The following is a 27996-nucleotide window of genomic DNA, read 5'->3' on the forward strand; positions in this document are numbered from 1 at the left end:
TTTTTTCAAATAAAAGTTGATAGTCTGGACAGAGCCTTAAACAAAGTAAGGAAATCAAATATTGAATAATATTTTTCAGGTTGTTTAACACAACACAGACAGTGTATCTTTAATGAAACAAATAACATTGAAACATAAACTGAAGTTTATTAATATAAAGACTTATCTGAAAATTACAATAATGTTTTCAATTTTTTTTCAAATTTTATTCTTTTGTGAGTTACTATATGGCAAGTATTTAAGATTGTCTCTTCTTTGTCAAAGTTCTCTGCAGTCATATCGAGCTATTCAACTGCATTCACAATGAACTCTAGGAATCTTTTAGCGTATTGTTCTGGATTCACTGATGAAATTTCAGCCCCAGCCTGTAGTAGTAAGATCAAAATATTTGCATAATAAGGTCAAATTTTATAGCAAGTAATCTTGACAAATATAAAATAGAACTATTTGCTTTATTCAATTTATTGGATTAAACAGTGCTCATAAGTAAGAAAAATGTAGAACATAGTAAAACAAACCTGGGGAAGCACACACTTATACAAGTTACTTTACTAAAAAAAAAACCAAACAAATATATACAAATAAGAAAAAACATAAAAAATACAATGTTTGTAAATAACAGAAAAAGATATAAGTGCTAAGAGACACTATAACTGCTTATTATTAATCTCCTTGAGAAAAGAGATTATCATAGTGATGATTCAAATCCTATAAACATAACCCATAACCTTTGACACAACATGAAAGGTGAACTTACCCCATGCTTGACCGTCTTTGCAGCCATTGCAGCCTTTTTACGTGCTCCCCAATGTGTTAGGATATCTATTAGTCCCAGGAAGTAAACTTCTTCTTTTGGTGATTCTGTTAAGAAATAATTTCATATATTAATAATAAGTGTTGGCAACATATGTTACATTAACTATCAACCAAATACTAAATATGGATAAAAGCCATCCAATGCCATTATTTTCCCCAGCAAAAACCATTCCGCATCTTGCATATACTCTCGTAAAGAAAAGGGGGGGGGGGAGGGGTGGGTGGTGTCTTACAATGAGACTACAAAACATACACTTTCCTGTTACCCACTAGGCAAGTTAAATGCATAAATGCTATTCAACTAGATAAATTAGGCTAGCCTTGGCTAGGTTAATTTATTACTAAACCACTGAGATAATAAGGAAAGTAGGTTGACTAGAAATCCTAGTCAGAGTGTGTACTGGTAATTACATATTATTTAAAACAAAAATAGAGAAATTGAAATGGACAATGTTTCTTCTACCACTCTAGGAAAAAATAGATCAAATCAAGTTGGTCTATAAAATATTTAAAAAACCTCAAAGCCTTCTTAATTCACCTACTCATGCTACTTTCATTACATATAGTGGACAACTGCTTTAGGGGTTTTTAATGGGATTAATTTAGATCAAATCAATGACTAACACTGTTTAATTGATATTTTGGTAAGTATCTAATGTACTGGCAGGTATTGAAGTAAGCTTTTTATGGGTCATTTCTAAAAGGATTTAAATCGACCAAATCAATTACTATAATATCTAATTGATATTTAGGCTAGTATTCAGGTCGATGAATTAAATGCATTCCCACTAAGTGTCCATAATGTGTATACAGTCTGAGGCTTAGCATGTCCATTGTGGAATTAAAATGCTAATGGAATTTAATTAACAAGGTTACAGATTGAAAAAACTCTTACCTTTAGAGGATTTGATGGCATACAGGTCTTCACTAAGGTCAAATTCACCCGTTGTTAGGAGAGGGGTGGTGACAATCATTGGGCTGTCAGGGGGTGTAAATGTTTCCCCACTGCCGGAGTCCTCGTCATCATTGTATCCGTTCTTCTCCTCTGCTTCTAACCTTTCTCGCTCCTCTTGCTCTGCCTTCGCAACATCATGAATTCCTGCCAGTAGGCTATAGTCCATCAGTTTCAGTCTGGTTAAGAACTTTCAAGATAATGAACAAAAACAAAATAAATACAGATTCTGGCCCGGGATTTATCAATCTCAGCTTAGCAAATGTCAAAAAAAAGTCAAAAAAGTTAAGATGTCCCTAATAAGTATCTTACACCGATTTATTACCCAATCTTAGCAAATTCTTGGCTTAAAAATCGTCCTTAGATGGCACCAACGTATAATTGACTTTCTAATTTTAAGCATTTTTTAAGCTAAGCAATATGGATAAATTTAACTTAAGCAAAAAAATGGACTTACGACGAATTTAAGCTGATTTCTAGTTTGATAAATCTGGCCCCTGGCTATAAACCTTACATTGGTCCATTTGTGGGTATCTTTAACACAAACAACGAATTAATTCATATTGACTTGCCATATGGGACAAAAACAATCAAAAGGGACATTGCCATATATGAAATACCTTTGTCCAATCATAGTACCTCACTTGTTGAGAATGTTTTAATAATTGATGTATTCCTTGAATTTTCAAGTCAGACTAAAGAAACTCTTCACAGACCCATGACAGTTTCAAATTTTATGCATGACTGCTTATAAATCCAATAGAAAAGCTAATAATGTTAGTTTTGTGATTTAGGCTATAACATGTACATGAACTACTACTGGCTTAAACATCTGATCTCCAAGTTGCTACGCTATGAAAACTTGTACTTCGACCCTGAAGCTTCAACATAAGGAGGGCAGTGGATAGGACCTAGGTTAAGTCAAAATCTCCACAGTTCAGAGTACACACAGAAGCTATCACCAGTTTATCTGCCTGAGTTAAGCTACTCTCTTGTATGTAGTATTACCATTACTATAATAATCAGTATAATAGAAGCCAAATATATTGAAGAAAATATTTTGAGGAATGAGGTAGTCAGGGTTCAACAACAGATAATTAGAGTTTTAAGAACAAGAGTAATGATATTAATAATAGTAATTGTTTGCATGTATAGTAAGTACTCTTGCCCACCTCTACATCATGTTCTAATGTTTTGATTAATTTATGTTTGGCCTCAGCTCCGACATATATTTTGTTGTTTTCCTTCAGGAAGTCTTGGTCCTTGTAAGTAGGGAAATCTTTCGCCTATAACAAGAGAAATTACAAAATAATAACAATTAAAAGGTAAAAAAAAAGGTTATAATAATGTCCATTGGATCGGCCATAAACAAGGCTACACCCTACATTACACATCAAAGCCAATGAAAGAATTGTGAGTTCAGGTATGAGCCTGTTGTGGCTCATACTGCATGTCTGACAAGAGCCCTCATTAGCCTGTTGTGGCTCATACTGCATGTCTGACAAGAGCCCTCATTAGCCTGTTGTGGCTCATACTGCATGTCTGACAAGAGCCCCCATTAGCCTGTTGTGGCTCATACTGCATGTCTGACAAGAGCCCTCATTAGCCTGTTGTGGCTCATACTGCTAACACTCTCAGCACCACATATGCAAATGTAAACAACTACATCACAATAACATAACTTGTATCTTTTAATTTCTGTAAGAACAAAACCAAGTGTTTTAAATCGATACACTTTAAATATACAGTTACCTTTTCTTTGTCACTGGCCTGCCTGTCCACAGTTGAACCTTTAAGGTCGTACTTCCGATGAATTGCGAGAGTACTACTAAAAATTCCCCTCATTATAATCATGTAAGTTTCGGTGCCATCCACTGTCAACCGGTACATACCAAGATACTGTGGTAATAGTGTTTCTCCATGGATCTCCACAATGTACTGCAAATCAAAATGAAATAGTTGGCGTAATTATTGCTATTCATCCTATTGATAACAGCAAAATTAGCATAAATGATAGTATCAATTCTGTAGTCTTTTTTTTTTATTATTAATAAACTGCTATTCCAAAAAGGTAACCTAAGGCGACAAATGATCAGCTTCCATGGATGGCTGGCCCTTGAGAATACCATTGCAATTAATGTGAACAATGAACTTTGACATTATGTAGTAGGCCAATGTGCAGCTTCAAAGACAAGCTTTGTCTTTTGGCCATTCAAATGTGTTACTAAATTTAAAGATGGTTGTACAGTATATTACAATTGTTCTTAAATAGCTGTCTTGTCGTACCTTATGATAGTCTTTGAGGAGTTCGTGGAAGAGGCCAACTTCCTCACTTGATATTGTCTTGATAACATACTTCTTGTCTGCAGACATCATAAATTTTGAGCCGCTTTTGCCTGCCCAGTCATCGTATGCTGGTGCTGAGAATGTGAATGAATTCTGAAAGAACATAAATGAAAATAATTATTTGCATTTTGTGGCATAGTGTTTTTACATTGCATGATTCTGTGTATGGCTATGAGGAAAGCAATGGTCAAGGTTGTTTGAACGGAAGTTACGTGATACAACCTGAAATAAAAATTTTGAAAAGATTAGAAATGTGATTATACAGTAAACATATCATTACACACCTAAGATATATTTTTATAGAAATGTAACTGGTTCCATTGGTATGCAAACTCCAGATCTTCCAATACCACTTGGCTCATTTTTACAGTCAATTCCACAACATTTTAACTCTTTTTTTTTTAATATTCACAATTTTGTATATTTTTATTAATATACAGAATATATTATAAGCTCCATGGTGGACAGGAAAACATTTGTGAAGTTGCTAAAAACAGCTCCACTATGAAGGACGCTACTGTGACTGCCACAGAACCCGATATATATAATTTATTTATTCCAAAGGTCAATATAGAAGCTTGGATTTATACAGAATAGTGAAAACAAAATATGCTTTTACTACTGTAATTACTGTCAACATTGTTGAAAATTCTTTACATAAATATTGGACAAAAAGGTGAAGTATATTCCAGTAAAACTTTCAATATTTGTTTTCCCTTGTTGAGACCAACTGAATATTGATTACTCAATTACAGTCTATAATTGTCCTCGATTATAAGTACAGCCCAATGCTAATGAAGAAGTTAGAGAAGTGGTACTAGTTTCATTCACAATGATCATCATTCCTGATGATGACATAATTAATGTCGAAATATTGAATCCCAACACGATGGCGTGTATTTCAATACTTGGAGTATGTATTATACTTTCTTGGTACTAGTTGGTGAAAAGCAATCAAGAATCAAGATATGAATGAGTAAACACATGAGATGAGACTGTGTGGGTGAATCAAGAGAAGAACACGTGACTGTAGGCTGCCATATCCTTTGATTAATTGATGTTTCACACCCTTGAGGTTGTGGGCAATGAATCTGTGAAATTATTCAAATGAGCACATAATCACATGTACTCTACTATAATACAAATAAAACGTGAAATTACTGTAGTAAAACATTATTTAAAATAATAATAATAAAACTGAATTTGAATAAGGCCTACAGGAAACTGATGGTTGAACATTGCGCTTTCAACTCTTAATCAAATATTAATTCTTATTTCAAAATATCATCATGATAGCTAAACTGCAATTGATTAAATTATGACCTGACAATGAAACTGCATTACAATTTAACATGGAGTGGAGCTACAGTATAATGTAGCTAGTGGTTAAGATAAGATGAGAATATTCCTGAGTTCAAATCATATCAAAACTAATATTTGTTTTCATTTATGATGAATAATAACAACTTTATTCCCTAGGCCTCATTATGAGAAATAGTTTAGTATCACTTCCATCTTGTAATAACAACAATGATAAACTATAATAAAAATAATATAATGTATAATAGCAGCAAGAATAGCAATAACACACCTATAAACAATGAATAACTATATAATAAATAAATTAATAACTAACAATAATAACAATGCATGAATGACAATGTTATAGTAATAACAATTATAATTATCAGTCTTAACTCATGCCAAAACATTTATAATGAACACAAAGGAAAATATAAAAATAACTTACAAGGAAATCTGTGTCATTGATATTGAATCTTTCTCGTAGGTTCCTAAATACCAGAGGGCAGTATTCCTTAACTTTAAAATGACTTGGTAAATTTTCCCTGGAAGATAAATTTATGCATAATCGTGAAAGGTATCAAACTTTTGTGATATTATTATACAATACTGTAGATATTACAAATGCATGTTAACAAATTTTATTTATAAACATAGCAGTCATTTATCATTATTTGATAAGCCAAAAAATGGTTGTTACCACAGTAGAAATTTCAAAATATGGTTGGTTGGGAATATTTTGTTTTATTGTACAGTAGGCCTTTTTGGCTATTAGACTATACACTTCAGCTAGTAAATATTTGGCCACTAGACTAAAACCAAGCATCACAGAGTTAATTCATCATACTGTACAAGTATTTATTGTAGGGTTCCTCATTGTAAAAAAAAATATATATTAATGCCAACCTGTCTCCAGGCTAAACTTTAGTTGGTACGACTTGCATAGCTTTTGGGCCTAGTTTCCCAGTGTAAATACATTGGAAAGTCAAGTGGTTGAGTAGTAAGGCAATAGGCAAGGGTGCTGAAAATCATTGACCACACCTATACAGTATGCAATTCAGCACAATGTGCTACAAGTTTCTAAATACGATTCACTTCCTGTAATGTCCATGTAATATCTTGACATGTTTTGTGCATATGAAAACAATAAATGGCTGGTTTGTACACAAGACTATGGGTGTGTTTCTAATGATAAACAGAAAATAATCATTTATTATCATTTATTACAACTCCACCAGATCGCCAAAACTCCAACCATCCTAGAGTATTTTAACAACCAACAGTTGAACTAGATTTCTCACGTCATTCGGAGAGAAAACTCAAATCCCTGTAAGCAGCTCACCTTCTACGAAGCCAAGACAACCAGGTTCGGAAGAAGAACAAAGTTAATCATTGACAGAGCTGTGTCTGTGAGTGGATGTTCAAGATCCCAGTACATTCGAGAATCATTCGTAAAACATTCATAATTACACATTCTTTTAACAGTTTTCTAGGCTAGATTGACGCCCTCACCATTATGACACATGTGAATTAAATAGCTAACTGGTCTTAGAGCAGTTGGTGAAATGGTTTGGTGGAGAGTGGTTTTCTGCCTCTGTTAGCTCTTGATATGTTTTTATTTAAAAAACTATAAAAATCCAAGGCTATAAAATCCAAGCAACTATAGACAACTCTACTGTAAACAATTTTCCGAATCAAGGTGTATCTATTTCGAAGATCGAAAAAGAATGAGGAAGTTGCATGGTTGCGGGGCCGCTTGTGCTTGGCGCCAGGAGTCGACTGTTCTGTTATTTTTCGAGGGGTGTTTCTCGTGTGAGAAAGAATAGGCAATTAGTCAGTTTATCCAGGTAAGTATTCACGAAGTAGACAATAATAATTATTATAAAAGTGCTGTCACAAGTTTACTTCCCGCCAATTTATTAGACACATCATTTTGATGATATATGACTAGATAAAATTTTTTAAAAAGTATGTTCGTAAATGTAAACTTGTTTTGGCACACGGGAAGGAACCTTAAAAAAGGTCTTGCTGCTAATGTGTTAAGCAACCAACAAGGAGTATTATGACAGGAAAAAAGTTGTCAAGAGACACACCATGAACAAATCAGTCAATGAAAATAAGCAATACAGGATTCAGAAATTTATGCCACATTGGGTGGATGCCAATAATCTAGGCAAAGAAACTTACTGACAGATTAAGGAATCAGTTTGAATTACAAAAACACATGCTACTGTATCATGAATTGTTGAGCTGAAACATTTTTTGACGACTGGTTAAGAATTTAGCTTATTTTATGTAGTATTATACAGACTTGGGTTTTATAAAACTGTTAGCTATATAAGCAAGCTAATATTCTCTCTAATCTATCTAGTCACTAAACTGCATTCATACTGTAAATGTATTTCACATTGTAACATCTGTTTTTTTAAAATTTATGAAAACAATTAAAATTATTATATGAAACAAATATTGTTTTGCCAAAAGATATGGAAATCGATACTGAAAGCTAAAGTACACATGAATTTATACTGCACTATCAGTGAGTGAAATCTTTACTGCAAACTGCATTCATTGTTTTTGTACTGCAATTGTATCAATAATTACAATCAATTGTTTTATTTTATTGATACTTCCTTACCAAAAGAAAATGAAACCGTTTTTAATTGTTCCTTTTTTTTTTTAATTTGTGAAGAGATATTGGAATTCATTTAATGTACTGTACCAGCGAAAGGCAGCTAAACAAATTTTATGGTGGTTGAAAACAGAGTAAAGAAATGTTTGGCTGCTGTGGTAACTAAATGAGTGACATTCAAAGTATTGTTCCAATTCAGTTGTGGATTTCAACTACAAAAACTATGTTTCTAAATTATTATGAAAAAAATTGTTTACGACTTATACATTACTGTAGCACTCTTAAATGTACTGATAATCCTCGATGCAGATTATGAAACAATAGTATAAATTGAAACCACTACCGTTCAAGTGGCAGTGACTTCCTTACCACATGTTAGAAGTGGTCAAAAGATTTAGTAAGAAAGAAAGGAAGAAAGTACAATAAGTAAGAAAGGCTTATGGTGGTTATAAATGATTAAATCAATCAGCTTTACTTTGTTTTTTTTCCTTTAAGTCAAGAATTAAATTAAAATGTTAAGAGTTCTGGTGCAATGTTTGTGATTTATTTTCTCAACCTTCAGGTTGAGGGTTCAATCCCATGCTGATAATAATAATAATAATAATAATAATAATAATAATAATAATAATAATAATGCCAAAGAGTTATACTGCGCCAATTCCAAATGAATGAAAGGCACTGAGCATTATTACCCTTGGTCACTGGACACCATACAACAGCAAACCAGCACAAGTGCAAAATACTCTGGTCCCAGAGGAGTATACTGAGCCTAGTCGTGTGCATGTACTCGGCGTACGAAACTAGTACAATTCATGCCAAAACATCCTACCAGGTACCCACTTATACTCCTGGGCAGAGAGAAAGAGAGACAAACGTAATGTGCCTTGACCTAACCTCAAGCTTTGGAGTCTAAGCTACTAAACTACATTCGCTCGAGTCCTTGGGTAAGGCGTTTCACCTGGTTATCCTCAACCACCCAGGGGTACAAGTGGGTACCTGGTAGGCCTAAACATAAAATGTGCTGATTACTAGCTGCTACATTAGGCCAAATAAAATTAATTGCTAGTTTTACGTCCCCATCCTCATCAAATTTTGGAGCCTCATGAAAAAATAATGAATATCTGAAAGATTTATTTCAAGCCTAAGAAGATGTGGGAACATAAATGTCAGAAATACATTACAAAGATTCATTTTACTTCTTTTATAAAAAAAAAAAACAAACAAACATTTTTACGATTTCCCAGCCTGTTTATCACTACAGGATAGTAAAAAGCAAATAGTATTAAATACCCTCATTAAAAAATAATTTCAAATCCCGGATGTGAAAATAATTAATTTTGTTTGGCCTTATGGAATTCTCCACAGGGAGGGTTTTATTAAGTGTTCCATTATGTGTTTGATCTGATGACCAGGGTAATAATGTGGACCTACAGTATAGGGCTACTGTACCCATACTGCTGTACAGTACCTGTACAATGGTTCCATATTAATAAAAACCAAAATAAAAGACAATGCACAATCAAGTCAAGTAGAGGTGGTAGCTATCAACTCGGAAATTATTTTCATTCTGTAACATGTTGGTCCATAAACATTAATTATCTCACTGAGAAACTACTGGTTCACTCGATGATTCAAAGGATTAACTGTACACAACTGTTTTTCAGTAGATTAAAGGCACAGTCTCACATGCTGTTATTACACAGAGATGTGGCTAGCAATGAGTAAAAGTAGTATGGTTTGATAATGGTAGTAAGGCGCTACCAATCCCAGTCCGGGGTTCAATCCTGCAAAGATATACTGTTAGGATTTTTCACAAAACCAAAAACCATTTTCCTTGAATCTCATGAATATGTGGTTAGCACTGAAGGTCAAAAAAACAGCTTCATTGAATGAACCACTCAGGTTAAAATTTATTTTTAATGTCAGTGTTAAAGACAAAGCAGGTGTAAATGATATTAAAAATAAATTTGGTTTGTATAAATGGGTAAAGATATAAATAAGGTATGACAGCCATGGGATCATTGCACTACAAACTTAAACATGCTCCCAAATTTCTAACAATGCTTGTTTTACACGGATCACTAAAAGTGAGAGCAGAATATACAGTAATTAATGATTTGGCTACTTTAACCTGTGTTCTTGACTGGATTAGCAGGATATGAAATTGTAGTGAACATGATATTTACCAGAATAGTGAGTGCCAACTTAATAATTATTTAGAAAACTTTTCAAATCAAAGGTACTGTACTACAAAATATGTCTAAATCATAGCATTACAAAATCAAAAGCAAGAACAATGGATAGTTAATAGGCAAGACTTGCATGAAAATAAACAGATAGGTCTAAATGTAAATTATGAATTAGTGTCGGACGCGTCAATATGATGGATGCGTCATGGGCACATTAGGATGCATCTAACGCATCCAAATCGAGCACTTGTTTTAAGCGGTACTGTGTATATTTTTATTTTAGTTGGTTCTCAAGTCATACAATATTTTATATGAGATCGTATTTAAGTATATCGCTATCAATCAAACTGTTCAAAACTGAAGAATAAACAGTAGTGCATAGTTAAAATGGTTACCACAGAATTCCTATGAGAATATTAACTTAAAATACTATGCAATCACTGACCCTGCACTGGTAATGGTCATGTTGAAGTCGTAATGTAAACACAATTTGCAAAGCATGCTAAAGTTACAAAGCATACAAATTTACATTTAACAAACAAAGGTAAAGCAAGAGGTTACAAAGCATGTTGGAATTACAAAGCATGCCTACAGTACTACAAGTTAAGCATGATAAAAAGTTAAAAATAACCACTTGTTCATTTCATGTCCATAGGACGTACAGTTTACACCTAAACATATTTTTAAAAATCGTGATCGTGAAAATATTTATTATTACATGTTTCTTGCCATCTACTGTATGATACTTATCTCAATTGTGAACTCATCCATAATTGAATCATTTGCATATTGATTACCAACCTTGGTTATCTATAATACATCTATAATAATCAATTTCTGAATTTCTCTATAGCCACCTCATATATAAATGATTACTGTACAGTATAAAAATATGTTTAGTTTGTCAGTCCCTTCATGTTCAGACATAGTATTAATTTATATTATAATGTTGGTCATTATCATTTCGGTAAGTTCAGGGTTGACCTCAAGTTCATTCATTTATCACACGTTAAAGTTGATGATATAGATGAATAATAATTTATAATTCATAATTATTTAATTCTAATACATAGATTCCATATTAATAATATGTTGAAATGCACAGTACAAAACCTCCTGGTCATTTGATCAACATGCACAAACACCACTACAGTAGATTCTAATCTTGTGGCTGTATTCAGAGCAGTGCTTAAAACACAACCAGGTACCCATTTAAATCCTGGGTGGAGAGAATCAAAGCAGATAAAGTGTCTTGCCGAAGGACACAAACCAGTACTGTACTATACTGGTACACCACCTGCACGCATTATCCAGTTACTTGTCTGAAATGACGGTGTTGGCAAGAAACTTCACTGTTAGATTTTACCAGATCACAATCCAAGTTTAATGACTATAGACACTTATAATAGTACCAATTTGAAAGCATGTCAACATCAATTTCGTGTGTTGTTACAGACACAAAATAAGTTTGAACCCCATTTTTAAAATGTTACTTTTTTGCTGGCTGTTTTGTACCGAAACTGTTGGCCGACAGTTTAGTTTAGTGATGTTAGTTCTCTGTTTTGGTAGTTCATGATTAGTTTACTGTAAGATGTTCGTTGGTTCAAATTGTTTAAATTTTTCAGCACTTTACACACAATTTAATGTAAAGCTTAAATATGTCACATTGCGCTACAGTCTAACCCCTCAATTGGGACATCCATATTAAGGGAATTTAGGGGACACTTCTTTGCACATAAATTCTCAAGTGTATTTTGTAAACTACAACCAGCCAACCCCCATTCAGGGAACACCCTTATTAAGAAGACACATTTTTTTGGTCCCCCAATGTCTCCCTTTCAGTAATAGGGGTTCAGTTCTACTGTAATTATGATATTGTTCAGGAAATTGAGATCAGCTTCAGCTTTTTGGCATTTTTCCAATCTTATTCATGTTTACTAAACATAACTGTCGTAAGTAACTCAAATCATGAATAATAAATCAAATTATGTTAATGATTTATGTGGTAATGTTGTCATTGAATGCATTTTAAAATAGTAATCTAAATTTTCAGTAATTTTACAAGTGGTTTTAAATATTGAGCCACATTTGCTTTATTTAAATGCAACAAGGTTATATAGCTGATAAGTTCTATGTTGTTTCAGGAGCATCACGGTTCAAGAACAAAGGAATACGCACTTCGGTTACTACTGTATAATTAATGCCCAAGCAAACAGTGTAACAAAATCTTAACTAGAATTCATCGTAACTAAATATATATGTTACTTAATAAAATCTATAAATTATTTCTTGCTGTGAAAACAAAGAAAATATAGGTTACTACGGATTTAGAGCGAGGGAAAAGTAGGCCTAATAGTTTTTACCCTCTTCTAACCGAGGTAAACATACCCTCACTGGCGGATCGGGGGGGGGGGGGGGGGGGCAAAGGAAGGGGGGGGGGGTCAAAGGGTTCGGACGAACCCCCCTCTGTGAAGAAACTTAACAAAATACTATTGGGTCCTGGCTTACAAAAGCATTACCAACCGTGCGGGACAGTTGGTAATCACATGCGTGATCTTAAATTTGTCACGCATTTAGTCTACGCATGACAATGAATAATCACAACTTCAGTGAAAATATATTTAAAATTAGAAGAAATTAGTTTTATTAAAAATACAAAACAATCATGCAGTAACTTTAGTCATTAGACAGCTTTCTTTATCTCGTTTGAGATTCAATTCACTGAAAGCTTTGGCGGCGCGTGCAGTCTTGCGCGTTCATTGTCACAACCAATGCTGATTACGGTATGTGAATAAAACTGTAGTTGTCAGCATCAAACACAGTCAGGTAAGTACAGTATTTATGTGAATACTTAATTCACTGACGCGTTACTAAAAATTGATTGGAATGGTTAACTGTTTCTGGTTATGGTGGGTAAGGCCGACTTCCTATGGACTCCAAACGTGTAGGACCATGATTCTTAATAGGTGCCCCGCGGGCCAAATTTGAACCATGAAGCTATCCAAAATAAAAACAAATTAAATTAAATATTTTGATTAATATTAAGTACCAAAAGTCAAAAGAACAGAAGCTTGTTATTTTTAATGTATTTAATCTTGAATTTTCTAATGTTTCTTAATTCATTTAAAAAAAATTATTTTAAATACAATAGAATTTGTTTTTGTATTAGTTTGAACTTCAACCAAAAAGAAGTTTCTGTTATATGGGAGAAATTGGGTTTTTTTTGTCCTTGTTTTGAAAATGTCTATCTACTTTCTAATTTTGATTTTTAATTTTAAAAAGATCATGCGCGTGAACATGGCCCCTATTGTATAGAGTCGGGTTAACCCACTGAAATCTAAAAAAAATACTCTGCTATCAAAAAACCCCAAAGATTAAGTTAGTTCTAGCTATATCTGGAAAAGCCTGGGAAGATTTTTAAATTTAGTAGACCCAAAATCGAGGTGGTTTGAGGCTTAACTTTACAGAATATAGCACTATTACGGTGGCTATTTGCCACCTGCTAATTTTTCCCACAGATTTTTTTCTACCTGGATAGTTATTTTCCAGGCTATTTCCCCCAATTTTTTCAATGCATTGTTCCTCCTAGTTTTCCTATTGATTTTTTTTCCATCAGGTTATTTTCATTATACTTTATAAGAGAGAGAACAATTTTTTTTTTTTATTTTGTGTTTTTTCTATATCAATTAATTATTGTCTAGTCGTTGTAAGGTTACACTAAAAAGGTGTGCCGATGATACAAAAGCGTTATTCAGTCAATTGACTAATTGACTATTGATGCATTACATTATTGATGAAGCCTAAATACACATTGTAGAAACTTTTTGAAATTTTAAATCTGGTTTTACATAAGAAATTAGGATATCATAACATGTTTCCTCTTTTGGAATTTCGATATCACACCTATTTTCTAGTCGTTCTATATACCCATATTTCTCTCCATCCACAAAAAACACTCCGGCAAGTAGCAGAAGTATTATTTCTGTACTTCTACAGTACTTTTGAGGTCAATGCACATTAGTGATTCTCTTCTATGATACGCCTACTTTTTTTTCAAATTATGTGTTACGGTTGATGGTATCAAATACGCCTATATCATTAATAACAATAATAATAATACTAATAATAATAATAATTCTGGATTTATATAGCGCCTCAGGTTGACACAACCTTGACAGCCTATTCATTTTTTGTTTGTTTGAGTAATGAATGTTTGTGCACATAGTGCTCAAATTAAACATACATTGAAACTCGAATTGTACATTGTTTATGTACCCGGTACTGTCAACAAAGACTCCCTAAAAACAGCTTAAGAATGCTCAGTCAGAACGCCCAGGGGGTATCGCCCCGCCCCCCCCAGAACCCCGACCCTGGACCCCGGCAGGGGCTCTGCTGGCCGCCGGCCCGCGTTTCAAATCACGCATTTCAAATATTTCAGGTTACCTAGGCATAGGTTGGCAGATCGAACAAAATAAGCTTAGCATAGCCCAACAAGCATTCAATTAAATACAATTAAAAACACTGTTTTGGCTCGACATAATAATTTATGTACGAAAGTATGTTCTTCAGTTCATCGATCTATGGAAGAAAGACTACGTATCCAACTACTCAATAATGTTGGAATATAGAATACATGCTAAGTTGGAGGTAGCTGGGGGCTTGAGACTTAACAGGAAATAAACCCAATTAACATGAGTCGAGGGTCCGTTCAAGGGCCCCGAAAAATGTGCTTAGATGCTCTGTGGTGCTCTGTGGTGCACTCTGAAATCTCTAGTGCTGAAATTAAACTTTAAAAATGTGTAGCTATAGCAGGAACGATAGAATTTTCGATGATCTGGGCCTGATAAAATATAGTATTGCGAAGGTTTATAGTATTTCGATAAAAAGTTTGGGTTTAATCAAATAAAGCTTGAGATTAGTGGAAAAGCGTGAGATTTTAGAGGAGAGACTTGAGAGCTTGAGGTTTGTTCGAAAAGCGTGAGGTTCACGCCGGATGCGTGAGACTTGGTATGATATAGGCCTAATAATATATTGACTATGTTTTTGATTTATTTTCTAGGGTATAGGCCTAAGAATGAGATAAAATCACCTGACCTTTTTTAAGAGGGGTAAAACCTTGAATTTTGAAGAAATTAAGGGTCATTAAAAGACACCTCAGAAGTCGGGAAAGCTCATTTTCCGGCCATCTAGGAATTTTCCCGGGGGTGTACCTCCTTTTCATTTTTGGGTTTATGGGAAAATGAACCCCACTCTTTCAAATCCTGGATCCGCCCCTGATAGTTGTTCTCAGTACAGTAGCCTATACAAAATCTCAACATTATTTGCTGTTAAATATCAGGAATAATCCATGTCTGTGGAAATTATTTCAATGCTTTGAAACCAAAATAGGAAATTGTTTAATAGAATTATGCATAAGATTAAGCATTTGTAGTGGGGATGTAGCTTGGTGGTCAATCCTTTCAATCCCAGGGTCCTGGGTTCAAATCCTGTATAACAGCACAGAATTTTTTCTCATAACTAAAAAACATCACTGATAAAAGCATCACATTATTTCAATTATTTAAGAGGGCCCCTGAATATGTCAACCTCTACAAATATATTTTCTAAAAAACACACACAAAAAAAACAAATGCCTCAAACCTAGAAATGTTGTTTCTGAAACAACAAAAATGAGCAACCTTGTTACTGTTACAAGCGGATATTTCTTATAGCTCATATACTGCAGTGGATGTTTGATATTCAATTCAGAGTTACACAAACAGTATATTCGATTATTGAGTACCGTAGTTCCTTGGGTATAGTCTTACCTCGAGTATAATTCCACTCCCACTTTACTTTATACCCAGGAAACTACGGTAATAGTTTAGGTTGACTGAGGTTATTTGTTGCTTCCCAGCTAATCACAATTTGCAGAGCTCAGATGTTCACATTGTCATACACGTGTATGAAATGAAGGCTCACAAATTTAATGATGTGAACAAGTGATTGGTACATTAGGCTAATGAAACATTAACTAAGACAAAGATACAGATAGTAAATACTGATATTTTTTGATTGATTACATTATTCAGCTAAATACAACTGTACATTAACCTGTAAACATGTCGCATCATACACAGCCATATGACATACCACATGGTATACAGTAAGAGTTAGCTGAGATATGGATTGGATGTTCTACAATTCAATAACTATTAATTATACTATATCTATCAATTATTATATGGTAACTGTAGGTTCTACAATCTACAAAATGAGTCAATATCAAAAACATAATTATATATAGGTATCCCAATGAAGCCATTTTGAGTGTATACAGTTTTCAAAAATTTGTGAGATTTGAAAAAATGACCTGACTTTGATGTTGAAAATATATTCATTGTGAACTTTTGCCAATAAAATTTATATATTTTGAAAAAGCATATGTTACAGTACAGACACAAATTACTGCTTCGTATCTGCGCGTAACCTCTCGTAATCTGCTCGTAGGTACGTTTTGAACGTAGCTACGAACCACTACGAAGGTCATTGTTATTTTAATTAGCTTTGCAATGATCGTAGGCTGGATCGTCGGGCTGATAATCAATGCGTAAACAATATTGAAATATAGTTTACCAGCTTTCAACACGTAAGCAATGTTGCAATTTACTAAATAAACAATGTTAGAACTTTATTGTTTTGTTATATCCTACCTTATTATTAAATCGCTCATGTTTTAAAACTGTGTTTAGTTCACTAGCTGGGTGGGTAACTAGTGGGCATTCAGTATGTTCGAATTTCGATGTCATTTAGGCTTACGTACGGCCTACATTTTCCCCTATAGAGGAGGAGAGCAGACAGTAGTTATACTGGTCAACTTTCAAATTCGGAGAATTTTGATCTGATATTATTCTTCTGGTAGTAGGAATTTTCTTCTTTCAAATAATACTGATGACAAATCATGTACAAATTATTACAATTTCTATAGATCACGTTGTTTATTGTTTACCGTAATTTGAAGAACAACAACCTGCAAAGCGATCCAATACTAAATGGAAGTATAGAAATCACTACCTTGCCGAATTAAGGCTAGTCATGCTAGACCGCATTTACTCTGTTTTTTACTCACTGTTGCTCACAGCTTTTCAACATTTGCCACGAGGTTAACCTTTAACACACTTTACTGTGTTCTGATTGGCGCGTACTCTGACATCTATTAGAATGCTGGCTAAGTTTTATTTTCCATTGGGTTTTCCATGTGACATTCGGTAATTTTACAACCAACGGACGTTAATTCTCCTTTATATTTATTATTTATCTTACTAAATCAAGACTACAAAATATTATTTGATGAACAATCTTTTCACATGTGTGTATTGTAATTGGGGACATCGTTTTTTGACATTTTAAATGAGGTAAAATAATTGTAAATAAAAAATTAAGCTAGGCCTAGGCTAATTAATTTAAAAATTAATACAGCAGTACAAACAAGTTCCTCCCATGAAGTCAAGTGTACGTTTTTCTTATTGAAAAACAGTTCCATACTTTAAATTAACGGTCTAAACTCGTGTTTGCCATTCACATAATTATCAAACAATACATTGTTTATTCCAGTAAGCTACAGCAGTCTTTCTGCACATACAAATAAACAACATGCTTTTGCTTCGTAGGTTCGCTTCGCGTAGCCTTGCTCAGATTGTTTATATCAGGCTACGATGTATCTACGAAGCCTGTGCGCAGGTTAGATTGTTTATATCAGGCTACGATGTATCTACGAAGCCTGCGCGCAGGTAAAAGTGCAATATTTCATGGCGGTACTGTATAGTGTTTACTTATATGCTTTTTAATAAGATTGATATAGTATTTAATGAGTAAAGTGCGATTTTAAAATGTGTTGAAAAACCCGGTGAGCTGAATTTGCGCGCATAAAAAAAACATTAGGAAACCTCCTTTCCAACTTCAAAACACGATCGCTTGATGACCATCAAAGTTAGCGGAATGAATTTTTTTGCATGTTATCAGGCTTTAAACAAGCTTTATTTTGATGTGTAAACGGTCTAAAATTTATGTGTTCATCCACCACAAAAAACAAAATTAGTGAAAAAGTTCGTGTTTTGAGCGATTGTTCATGAACAAAACGGATCGAGAATACCACTAAATTAAAGCTAAATCTTATTTACATATGACAAACTATCATTTGATAACAGATTTTGCATGGTCATCAAGCGAAAACTTTTTGAAATACGGTGAATTTGGGAGTATAATACAGTTGAAAAAATCCGAGACCCCTCCATTGTGTATTCAGTGAAGCTTACTGTACTTACCACAAGCGTATTAATCACTAATCCCTTCAAGGCTACAATCTTTAGGCTACGGGCACACTAGAGCCTGGCTTGACTCACCGTGGGTGAGATTTCAAGCCAGGCTCGATATTCTGGGTCGGTCACACTACCTGAATTTAGTTGGATTGACCTCCAAATTAGGAAAGTCGAAACAGGAAGTCGCGCGCGAAACATTCTTGCGGTCGATCTTTACTTCCTTGGAATCAAATACGAACACATGCTGATCAATTCTATACTTTTTATTATTTCAATTTTACAACAAATTTGAGATCACGCTCAAAATGCACCCGACTTCGTTAATTACTACCGTTGCTGGTTAAGATAATCGATGTAGATCATATAGCTACGGATGATCTAGGCCTAGGCCTAGGCTCGGATGTAATGGCGATACTAGTTTTCGGATTGATAAGTGCATTTATAAATGAAAACTGATGATTCCGTCTTACTATACAGAACTAGCAGGTTTTTTATTCAAGAACTTCTAAACGCAACAGCATCATCGACTGTGATTGGTCAACAGTCGACGAGGAAATGTCAATCCCGGTCACGCCAGGGTCAATCCAGGGTCAATCTGGGTGCTGAGCCGGGATTGAGATACATAGATTGAGATCGAGGTCACGCCAGGTGCGAGTCGATCCAGATGCGGTCACATTACAAAAATCTCACCCGCGGTGAGTCAAGCCAGGCTTGAGACTCCAGTGTGAACGTAGCCTTAGAGAACGGATAAAATGTTATGCATCTTTTTAGCCTAGCCCCAGTCCCTAGGTTGGTCCTAGTGAGTATGATCGCGAAAAGCGCTCAACATAGAACAATGGAGGAGGCCTAGCATGGCGCAACCTAAGCTACATATGGGGTCTATTCTCCTGCTCTTCTCTCATTTTCATTAATTCTTAAACCAGTTAAACTATGGTCAAATTTGAGTTAAATTATCATTTATATTTTTAAAATAATATTAGAATCAGACATTTATTTTTACTTTGTCAAATTTACTGTATAATCGGAGTACATACCCTTTTTTGAGATGACGTTTTCAAAGGCTGTTGAAATAGTTCGATTTTTCTATTTTTGAGACACGCACAAAAAATCGGCACGAAATAGCAACTGACCATACTTAGAGCCATTAAATAAAAAAAACGACATTAAAGAATGACCCCGAAAAAAATACACACATAAAACTCCATAAGATCTTGGGGTTTTGTGAAAATTAGACATTTTATGTTATTACTTTCAAAGTTATGGGCCCCCACCCCCAAAATCAGTCTGGAAAAGGACCCACTTTTTCGCATTTGGACCCCCTTTTTCACCATCTTTAAAGGGCCTTAACTTTTGAACGGTGTATTGGATTATAATAGTTTAAACTGGAAAATGATCAGTGCAGTGAGATCTGTAGATCTAATGTTTACAAAATTCAAAATAATAAAATTCTCATTGGGATACCTATTATTAACAAAAAATACCACCTTTATAAAATAATAAATCCTATTTTGTAAAATTTGTAATATTATACAGTATTGTTTATACTTTTTTTTGTGACATTGTCCATAATTATTAATATTAATTATTACCATTTATAAATACATAATAAATGATGATATCTATGTTTTAATTTTTTTCAATTATGTATAATTATTTACATTATTAATATTACAATAATAATTAAATAAATAACACTACAGGCAAATAAAATAATGTGCTTACTTGTTGAAAAGATGATTGTCAACTTTGACCTTACTGTATGCTTTGAAATCGTCGGACATCAGCATGACCGGAATGTTTATGTGACTCAATTCGTTGATCTGTTGAGGAAAAAATGAAATGCATTGTGCGTTATAACTCATATTTAAAAAAACATTACTGAAATTTCCACCATATGAGAGTTTGAAGCTATTATTATTATTATTATTATTATTACAGAACTATACACGGTTCACATACTTTTTATTATAGAGTTTTGTACTGATGTTTGCAAAGTAATAGTATTTATATATTAGTAATTCCCTATAGGACCTATCGTATAATATAATGACCTGTTGTTCTATTTCTAGTATCCCTCTTTATTACCATTAAAGAATCTTTTGCATTATATCATAATCTTCCAACACATTTTGATTTGATTGACAGGTGTTTTGACAGCCTACATATATACTTAGTTTAAACTTTTATCTATAAAAAAAATCGATGAAGCAAAGCAATAACCCACGCGCACTATTGCTGCATAACAAACTCAATAATTTGTGTTCAAATACAGGATTGTTTTTGTCTTTAATCTATTTTTTTTTTTTTTTCGCTTCAAGGTTCCTTCCATTAGACTACTACTATCAATGTCAATATTGATTAATATTCTGTAATACTGTAGGTGTTTTCAGGCAAAACATACCTCAGCTTGAGCTACAAACCCAATTCACCTGTACTGTATAACCTATCAACTCGCTGTCAATTACAATTATACTTAAGTACCATAGTACTGTACTGTACTGTGCGACACTGTAGCATAGTTAAACTATAGTTAAACTATGCTACAGTGTCGCACAGTACAGTACTGTACTATGGTACTTTAGTATAACCGTGGTAAAACTTATTACTTTTAATTTCCTTTGGAATCTATTGCGATCCGCAGGCGGATCCAGGATTTGTTGGCTGGGTGGCACGAATGGAGCCTATGCTCCAAGGGGAAGGGTTTACTGTAGTGTGTTCTTTTACATAATGTTGGGGTCCAGGGGCTATTCCTCTGAAAGCCTTGCAGTTTTAGCCATTTTCATCTCTTATCAAAATGATCACACTTGGTTTAGTGATTATTTTGGCTGCTGCCAAGGAAGGCAAGAACTGCCCCTTCCACCACTGATCAGGGCTCTCTAACTGGAGGTGGAGTGGTTTTTTTTTGGGGGGAGAGAGGGATTAGGGGATAGTATGCAAGAGTAGCAACAAGAACCTAGTACTGTACTATCCAAGAGTGGCTAGGGTGAGTTACCTATGATCCAAGAGACGAATGCACTGAAAATCAGAGTAAAACACACAATATCACAACATCCTACAGTTTACCAGGCAGGACTACCATTATTACTATAACAGGTGAATAGAGTACCTTACAAAATCCCTTCAGCATAAAGTTGGAACACCCAATAAGGCAAAGTTAGATATAGGCATACATTCTCCTGATGATGTCAGGGTAGCCTCACTGAAATGATGAGACTACTATATTAAAAAATTCAACCAGTGGGTTTTTCTCAAAATCCATATTTGTGGCAAAGACAAGCCAAACCAGTCACTCGTCGCAAAAATTGATTTTGAGTTATTAATACAATGTTAGAGAGTAACATAATAGCTATAAAATGGTAAAAAATCATTCAAATTGGGCATTTCCTTATGAAGTTACAAGCGTTTAACCACACAGCTGTTTAAAGAAAAATATATGAGAAATCAGCCTTCAAAGATTATGATTTCAGGCATTTATCATGCAGAAACTATCTTTAAATCCTTAAAAATTGTTGTTTTAACATTGAAAATGGGAAAGATGACAGCATAGGATGATGTGTAGATATATAAAGGTTAGTTTGACATTCCAGCATGTTTTGGCCATTTCTGAAACACGATTTGCGACGAGTGACTGGTTTGGCTTGTCTTTGCCACATTTTTACATAGGGTGTACTGAAACATTTTTTATGTTTACTATACTTGCCATGCAAACCATAAAGATACATTACATGGTACAGTACAAAAAAGTTTTGTTTGCATCGTCTTGCGTCAGCATTTATTAAGATCATCTCAACAAATGTTCTAAACCTCACCTGTACCTTAAAGCTTTAATGCCACAGTTGGATTGCAAAGCAATTCAATGAGGGTTGCTAAATCCATTGTATATAAAGCAAAATAATAGGTTTTTATGTTTTTCACATCACTGTATACTACAGTAACATATGTCATAGCACTTATTCTATAAGGTCAAGTAAAAAATAAAAGTAGTTTCTTGTCCTAATATTTTGAAAAAAGAAGAATGAGGGAACCTTTTTTCCCCTTTGAGATGGTAAATCCAAGATGGTCAATGGGAAAGAGCTACTACTTTCTCACTTTTACCAAGTAGACACATTGAAGCAAATAAAAGGACTAGACATGATTCATACCATATGTATCGCCAACCACGAAAGATCAAGAGAAAATTTTTTGCTGATGTGAGGTAGACAGATTTTCGTATATTTCTTTAAATAATAGAGGAAATTAAAAAAAAAAAAAAAAAAAAATTGGTGAGGCTGAGAAAATGGATGCCTGAGGAATGAGAAACTAGTAATTTTTTTTATTTGGCCTAAAATGTGTGGAAAATACTGTACAGGTTATGATTTGCCAATATTATTATTGTTGTTAATATTTTAACCTGCCTTGAATTTCCATGTTGTTAAACTGACCATGGTTTTTTACAGTATATATTTTTAATCCTATACTTGCAGACTGGATGTCCAGCCGATAATAAAGTGATTTCAAAATACGTCATGCATGGAGAACTGGTTGCAGATTCTGAGACTAAGGTTGAAAACACTGTTCTAAAGGGAAATATTAAACTTCCATTTAGATCTAACTGATAACAAGTTTATATATATATATATAAAAAAAAAAACAGACAATTGGGTATCACTGTTTGTAGTTAAATTTGGGAATTTAATTAAGAAATACAACACAAGATAGCATCTGCTTTTAGGGATCTTTGTGCCACTGGTTTATTTTGATATTGTACTGTGTTTCCATTACATATTCTTTTTTGAAGTAATAAAGGTACTGAACTTGTCATGACCAGATTGCAGTTGACTTGGCACAGGAAACAGGAGAGTGTAACAAACCTTAGAGCCAGGAAGCTTAACAGCTCACAAAACCATTAGTAGAAAAATCATGGGCAATGCACCACTCAAGGGAATAGAATTGTTTACAGTTTGAAACACACTAGTTTCTGTGTATACATCCATCGAAATATAGAAACGAATTATTGATAAACAAAGAAATACTATATTATTATATATATAATTTCATTAGGATTATTAGCATTTATGATGTGCTTCAGGACTGTGTGTGGACAGGACTTTTAACATTTATCTAAAGAGAATAGCGAAATAAAATATATTTTCCAAAATCATTACCAAAAAGCAGGTAGGCTGAAGAAAAATATTAAATATAATTTTAGTGACAAAGTAATTGAGGAGGCCCTTTCCAAGGCTCAAAATCAAGCTCAAAATCCCATCACATTATAGAATTAAAAATATGATCTGATGTGAACAGATCAAATATCTTTCTTATAGTCAGTTTATATCAAAATATTGTAATTGTAACAATGCGTGACCAAACAAATCAGTCAATTTTTTCCGAAGGCTCTTAGTAAACAATGATTGACAAACAAATCGACATGAATTATGAAATTACTGTTACACTTTCTGTAATCTATTTCATATGATCCACCAAACAAATGTTGGAATTGCAGTCAATCTATTTTTGATTTTGACAGCCAATTATAACTAAACATACAGCAGCATAATATATTCATTTGTTTTCTGTATCGCCTGCTGTCTGGTAAAGTCATGATGTGGTTTGTTAATAATAAATACAAGTAATTTAAATCTGTCTTTTTTTTGCCACCACAAGTCTGCCTCCTACAACCACTATTATTTCCTATCTACTGTGAAAAATATTGCTTTTGGACACAATTGTTTATCAAGCAAGTCAATGCCTGAATAGTAAATCACACTGTGATACTTATTAATTGATTCTTCTCCTACTGTACCTGTACTATTGATTATTAATTACTTGCTTTAAATATGCTTTCATGGACTGTTTAATTTAAATCCTTGAATAAGCGCTGTGGCGCAGTTTTGGAGACTTCAGTGCGGCGCTTATTTGAGAGCAGTGCTTATTAAAAAATATCGGCGTGGCGCGTTCCATGCCCGTTCCCATGTTACCTATCTCACCTATTCCCGTAGGTCGGTAGGCCTATCAGAGGCCCTACATCTTTGTAAATACATAAAGATATGCTAGTGTCTTAATAGACACATTATACATTGTATTTAAAACTCTGTTTCTCAAAGTGTTTCACTACATACAGGGTAATATGTATTTTCGATTAAGCGCTGCTTAATTCAAGATAAAATATTGAATAAGCGCAGCAGTGCCAAGAGCGGCGCTTAACGAAAAAAATCATGTTTGGTGTGGCACTTAATTGAGAGTGGCACATATTCAAGAGCGGCACTTATTCAAAAGCGGCACTTATTTGAGAATTTACTTTTTTCTTTAGCACTACGATCTTTGATGTAAGGGTGCTATATAAATACAGAGCATGTACTGTATGTATAATATTGTTTCATGGTTTATGTTATTGGTTTCATAGTATTGGTTTCCATGATAATGTCTAATTAGAACTATCAAATAAATTTATTAGCACAATATTTTCTTTTAAATTTCTTTGCGTTTTAAAAATCTGATGGAATAAATTTTGTTTGCTACCATCTGATAGGCTTAGCATTTTACATGTTCTCACTGGCCTAATCTATAATAGGGCCTACATCATGCTGGCACTAATGCACTTTCGCACCTAACATCTGCAGCCCCTGGCCCCGCGGGCACCACCCCTGAATGCTAAACTTTGGTTCGATTAACTTTGATTATGACATGAAAGTTCAAAAAGATGGTACCACGTAATGATGCCACATTTTGTTGACGGATATTTCATGGGAAAATTCAGATTTAAATTTTAAGACTGGCCTATAGTTTCAAAATTTAAGAATTGACTCGGGCATTCTAGCAATTTCTTACTTGATTGCAAAGCAGCAAAATAGTAGTATACAGCTTGTCGTGCTAGCAATCGCGGAAACGCTGGATCAACCTCTATAAATTTATAAAGGTAATTTTTTCTGTTGAAAAATGTACTTTGTGAGTGGTTGAATCATGTAAAAATGTTTTTTAATTATGTGTTGTAACTGTGAGAAGAACATTGAGGTAAAAAAAAAATTAAGAATTAAAAGTTAGGCGCAAAAGTGTATTAGCGCCCATCATGTGTACAATTACATTCTCACAGACTGGAGTAGGATAGGCCTCGCCTAGACCAGGCCTAGGCCCTAGCATTGAATTGTAGCAATATTTTTACTGCTGCATCTTTTAAATTGTAGGAAGTGGATATATTCACGTCGCCGTAAACAAATTTATTTATTTATATATTATATATTTACGTAAATGAAACAACGCATGCGCAGTCATACTTTGATAAACTTGCATTTTCAGCACTACGTGGCCTCCAAGCCGCGGGGATTCCCCCAAGTTCACCACGGCACTACTTAATTTATAATTTTGTTTTTTATTTTTTATTAAACGTAATTTAATTTTCTACAACAGCACAGTATGTAGTTTAATCACTCAATAAATTATTAAATCATTACTTTTCAAATAAAAGTGATATTATGAGCTGGAAATGTTAATGTTCATTTTACTCAATCATTTGTTGAATGAATACACTTGACCTAAATACAAGGCCTAGGCCTACGCGAGGTTTCTTTGATAAAACTTGATTACCACGAAATCAAGACGATATTCTTCTAAGCCTACCTGTATTGTTATACGATAGTCAATCATCACAAATTAAATAACATCTTAATGTTTTCATTCAAAAAAATTTACCCACGTCGTCACTAACAAAAACAACATCGTTATATGAATAAAGCAGTAAACAACGAATAATAATATGCGTGTGTTTTCTGTAAGATATTTAATCATTACGAAAAAGTGAGACTCCCTGGTAAGACAAATATTTTTAATGTTTATTCAAACATATTTTCCCATGTAGTCTGATCACTAACAAAACAACATTGGCATGCTGTGCATGTGTCTACGAAGTATGGATGCAGAACGTGGAATAAAAACAGCTCCGCTGTGAGAAAGTGAAACGAATACTTCTAGCACATTATCACAATAATTCAATTATTTTATTTAATTGAAATACATAGGCTACTTCTGTAGTAAATTTAATTACGTTTAGTCAGAACGGTACAATTATAATTTAAATACTGTACCTATCCGCTAGCCTAAACTGTTTACGAAAATTCATACAACCAATTTGGGGATTCCCCATGTGCGTTGATTTGCGATTCCATTGTGTGTTGTTCAATGGGTTTTTAAAGAGTAGAAACCATTTGTTTTTACAAGAAAAATTGTTATGTCAAGTTAATGTATTTTAACATGACTATATTCAAGAAGATTTGATTTTCGTGCACCGTGGATTCATGGTACTGTATTCAGCAAAAGGTCGATGCTAATTTGGAGTCTGAAAGTTGAACTCCGCGTTAACGTACATTTAACGTGAATCGATAAATTTACGTGATCGACAATGCAAGTTCATTAAAGTATGACTGTGCATGCATTGTTTCATTGACGTAAATATATCATTTACTGATTTGTTTACGGCAACGTAACCTAGGCTAGGCCTATCCAGTTCCTAAATTGTATTTACCATATAGGCATAGCCTAGGCCTAGATAGGAGGCTAGGCTACAACAATCATTCAAAATATGTTGAAATATTTATTTAACTGATATCAGTCAGCCTTTAATGATGAGATCAGGTGATGAGAAGGCTAGGCCAAGCTAGGCTAGGCTAGGCCATGGCACTGAAAGGCGTACGTACGCCACACCCAACCTGATGTAGCAGGCGAACTTACCGAGTGGTTTATGCCCCACATCAAAACAGACAGAAGTGGATCGCTTGCTCGAAAGAGCTTTACTTTCTGCGATACAGCTTTGATGTGCTTCTTCTTCATGTTTTTTAATCCCTGCGACATGGCGCAGACCTTATTGATGTTCACACAATACGATAAATCAGGAAAAACACTAGCGTTGAACTCCTCACAACTAGGCCTAGGCTAGAACAATTTAATTGTTTTTGTTTTCTCAGCTGTGATACACCCTTTCTTTAGATTTTGCATGAAGCTCAAGATGGCAGCGTCCGTAGATAAATTACCCACAATACACATTTCAGAATACTGCCATCAATTGTTTATAAAAAGTTTTCCCTCTCCCGTCGACCAGCACCCACTTGGACTTTAGTCGGTGTCACTCACAAGACCGGCTAACACATAAGGAGAAAACAATTCATATTTTATTGGGGAAAAGGTAAAAATATGCCAATCCAGTGGAGGCAAACGCAAGGAATTCAGCAATTTAGACTAAACATATAAGGTGTAGTAGGTGGCGCCATACGAAAATTTGCTATGAGCCATCACGTTGTATGAAGTTAAAGTGAAGTGAAGTCAAGTGGTCTTACCCGTACTGATGTGATAAGAGATTCAACAGTAGGTTTGATTATTTGTAATTTTGTTTCATGCTACACATACATGGTGCAACACTCTTTAAATAAATTGCCTAATTAGGCAACGATTAGGCCTGCAATTTTATCTGAAGAATGTTGCACCATACTGTGTAGC

General features: G+C 34.1%; 1 protein-coding gene across 1 annotated transcript; it reads right to left on the reverse strand.

Moving 5' to 3' along the window:
* On the reverse strand, nucleotides 1-27525 carry LOC117125393 (phosphatidylinositol 5-phosphate 4-kinase type-2 alpha-like). The gene is made up of 9 exons (XM_033271909.1): nucleotides 27235-27525; nucleotides 20257-20354; nucleotides 5865-5961; nucleotides 4055-4207; nucleotides 3521-3706; nucleotides 2941-3054; nucleotides 1712-1958; nucleotides 758-861; nucleotides 1-365 (listed from the first exon to the last, which is right to left on the reverse strand). The coding sequence occupies exons 1-9, from the start codon at nucleotides 27352-27354 to the stop codon at nucleotides 285-287; spliced, it is 1200 nt and encodes a 399-aa protein (XP_033127800.1). The 5' UTR covers nucleotides 27355-27525; the 3' UTR covers nucleotides 1-284.
* Nucleotides 27526-27996: the final 471 nt, after the last annotated feature.

This window comes from Anneissia japonica, unplaced genomic scaffold, assembly GCF_011630105.1.
Source record: "Anneissia japonica isolate Jap-2015-1 unplaced genomic scaffold, ASM1163010v1 scaffold466_len1169948_cov191, whole genome shotgun sequence".
Lineage (NCBI taxonomy): Eukaryota > Metazoa > Echinodermata > Crinoidea > Comatulida > Comatulidae > Anneissia > Anneissia japonica.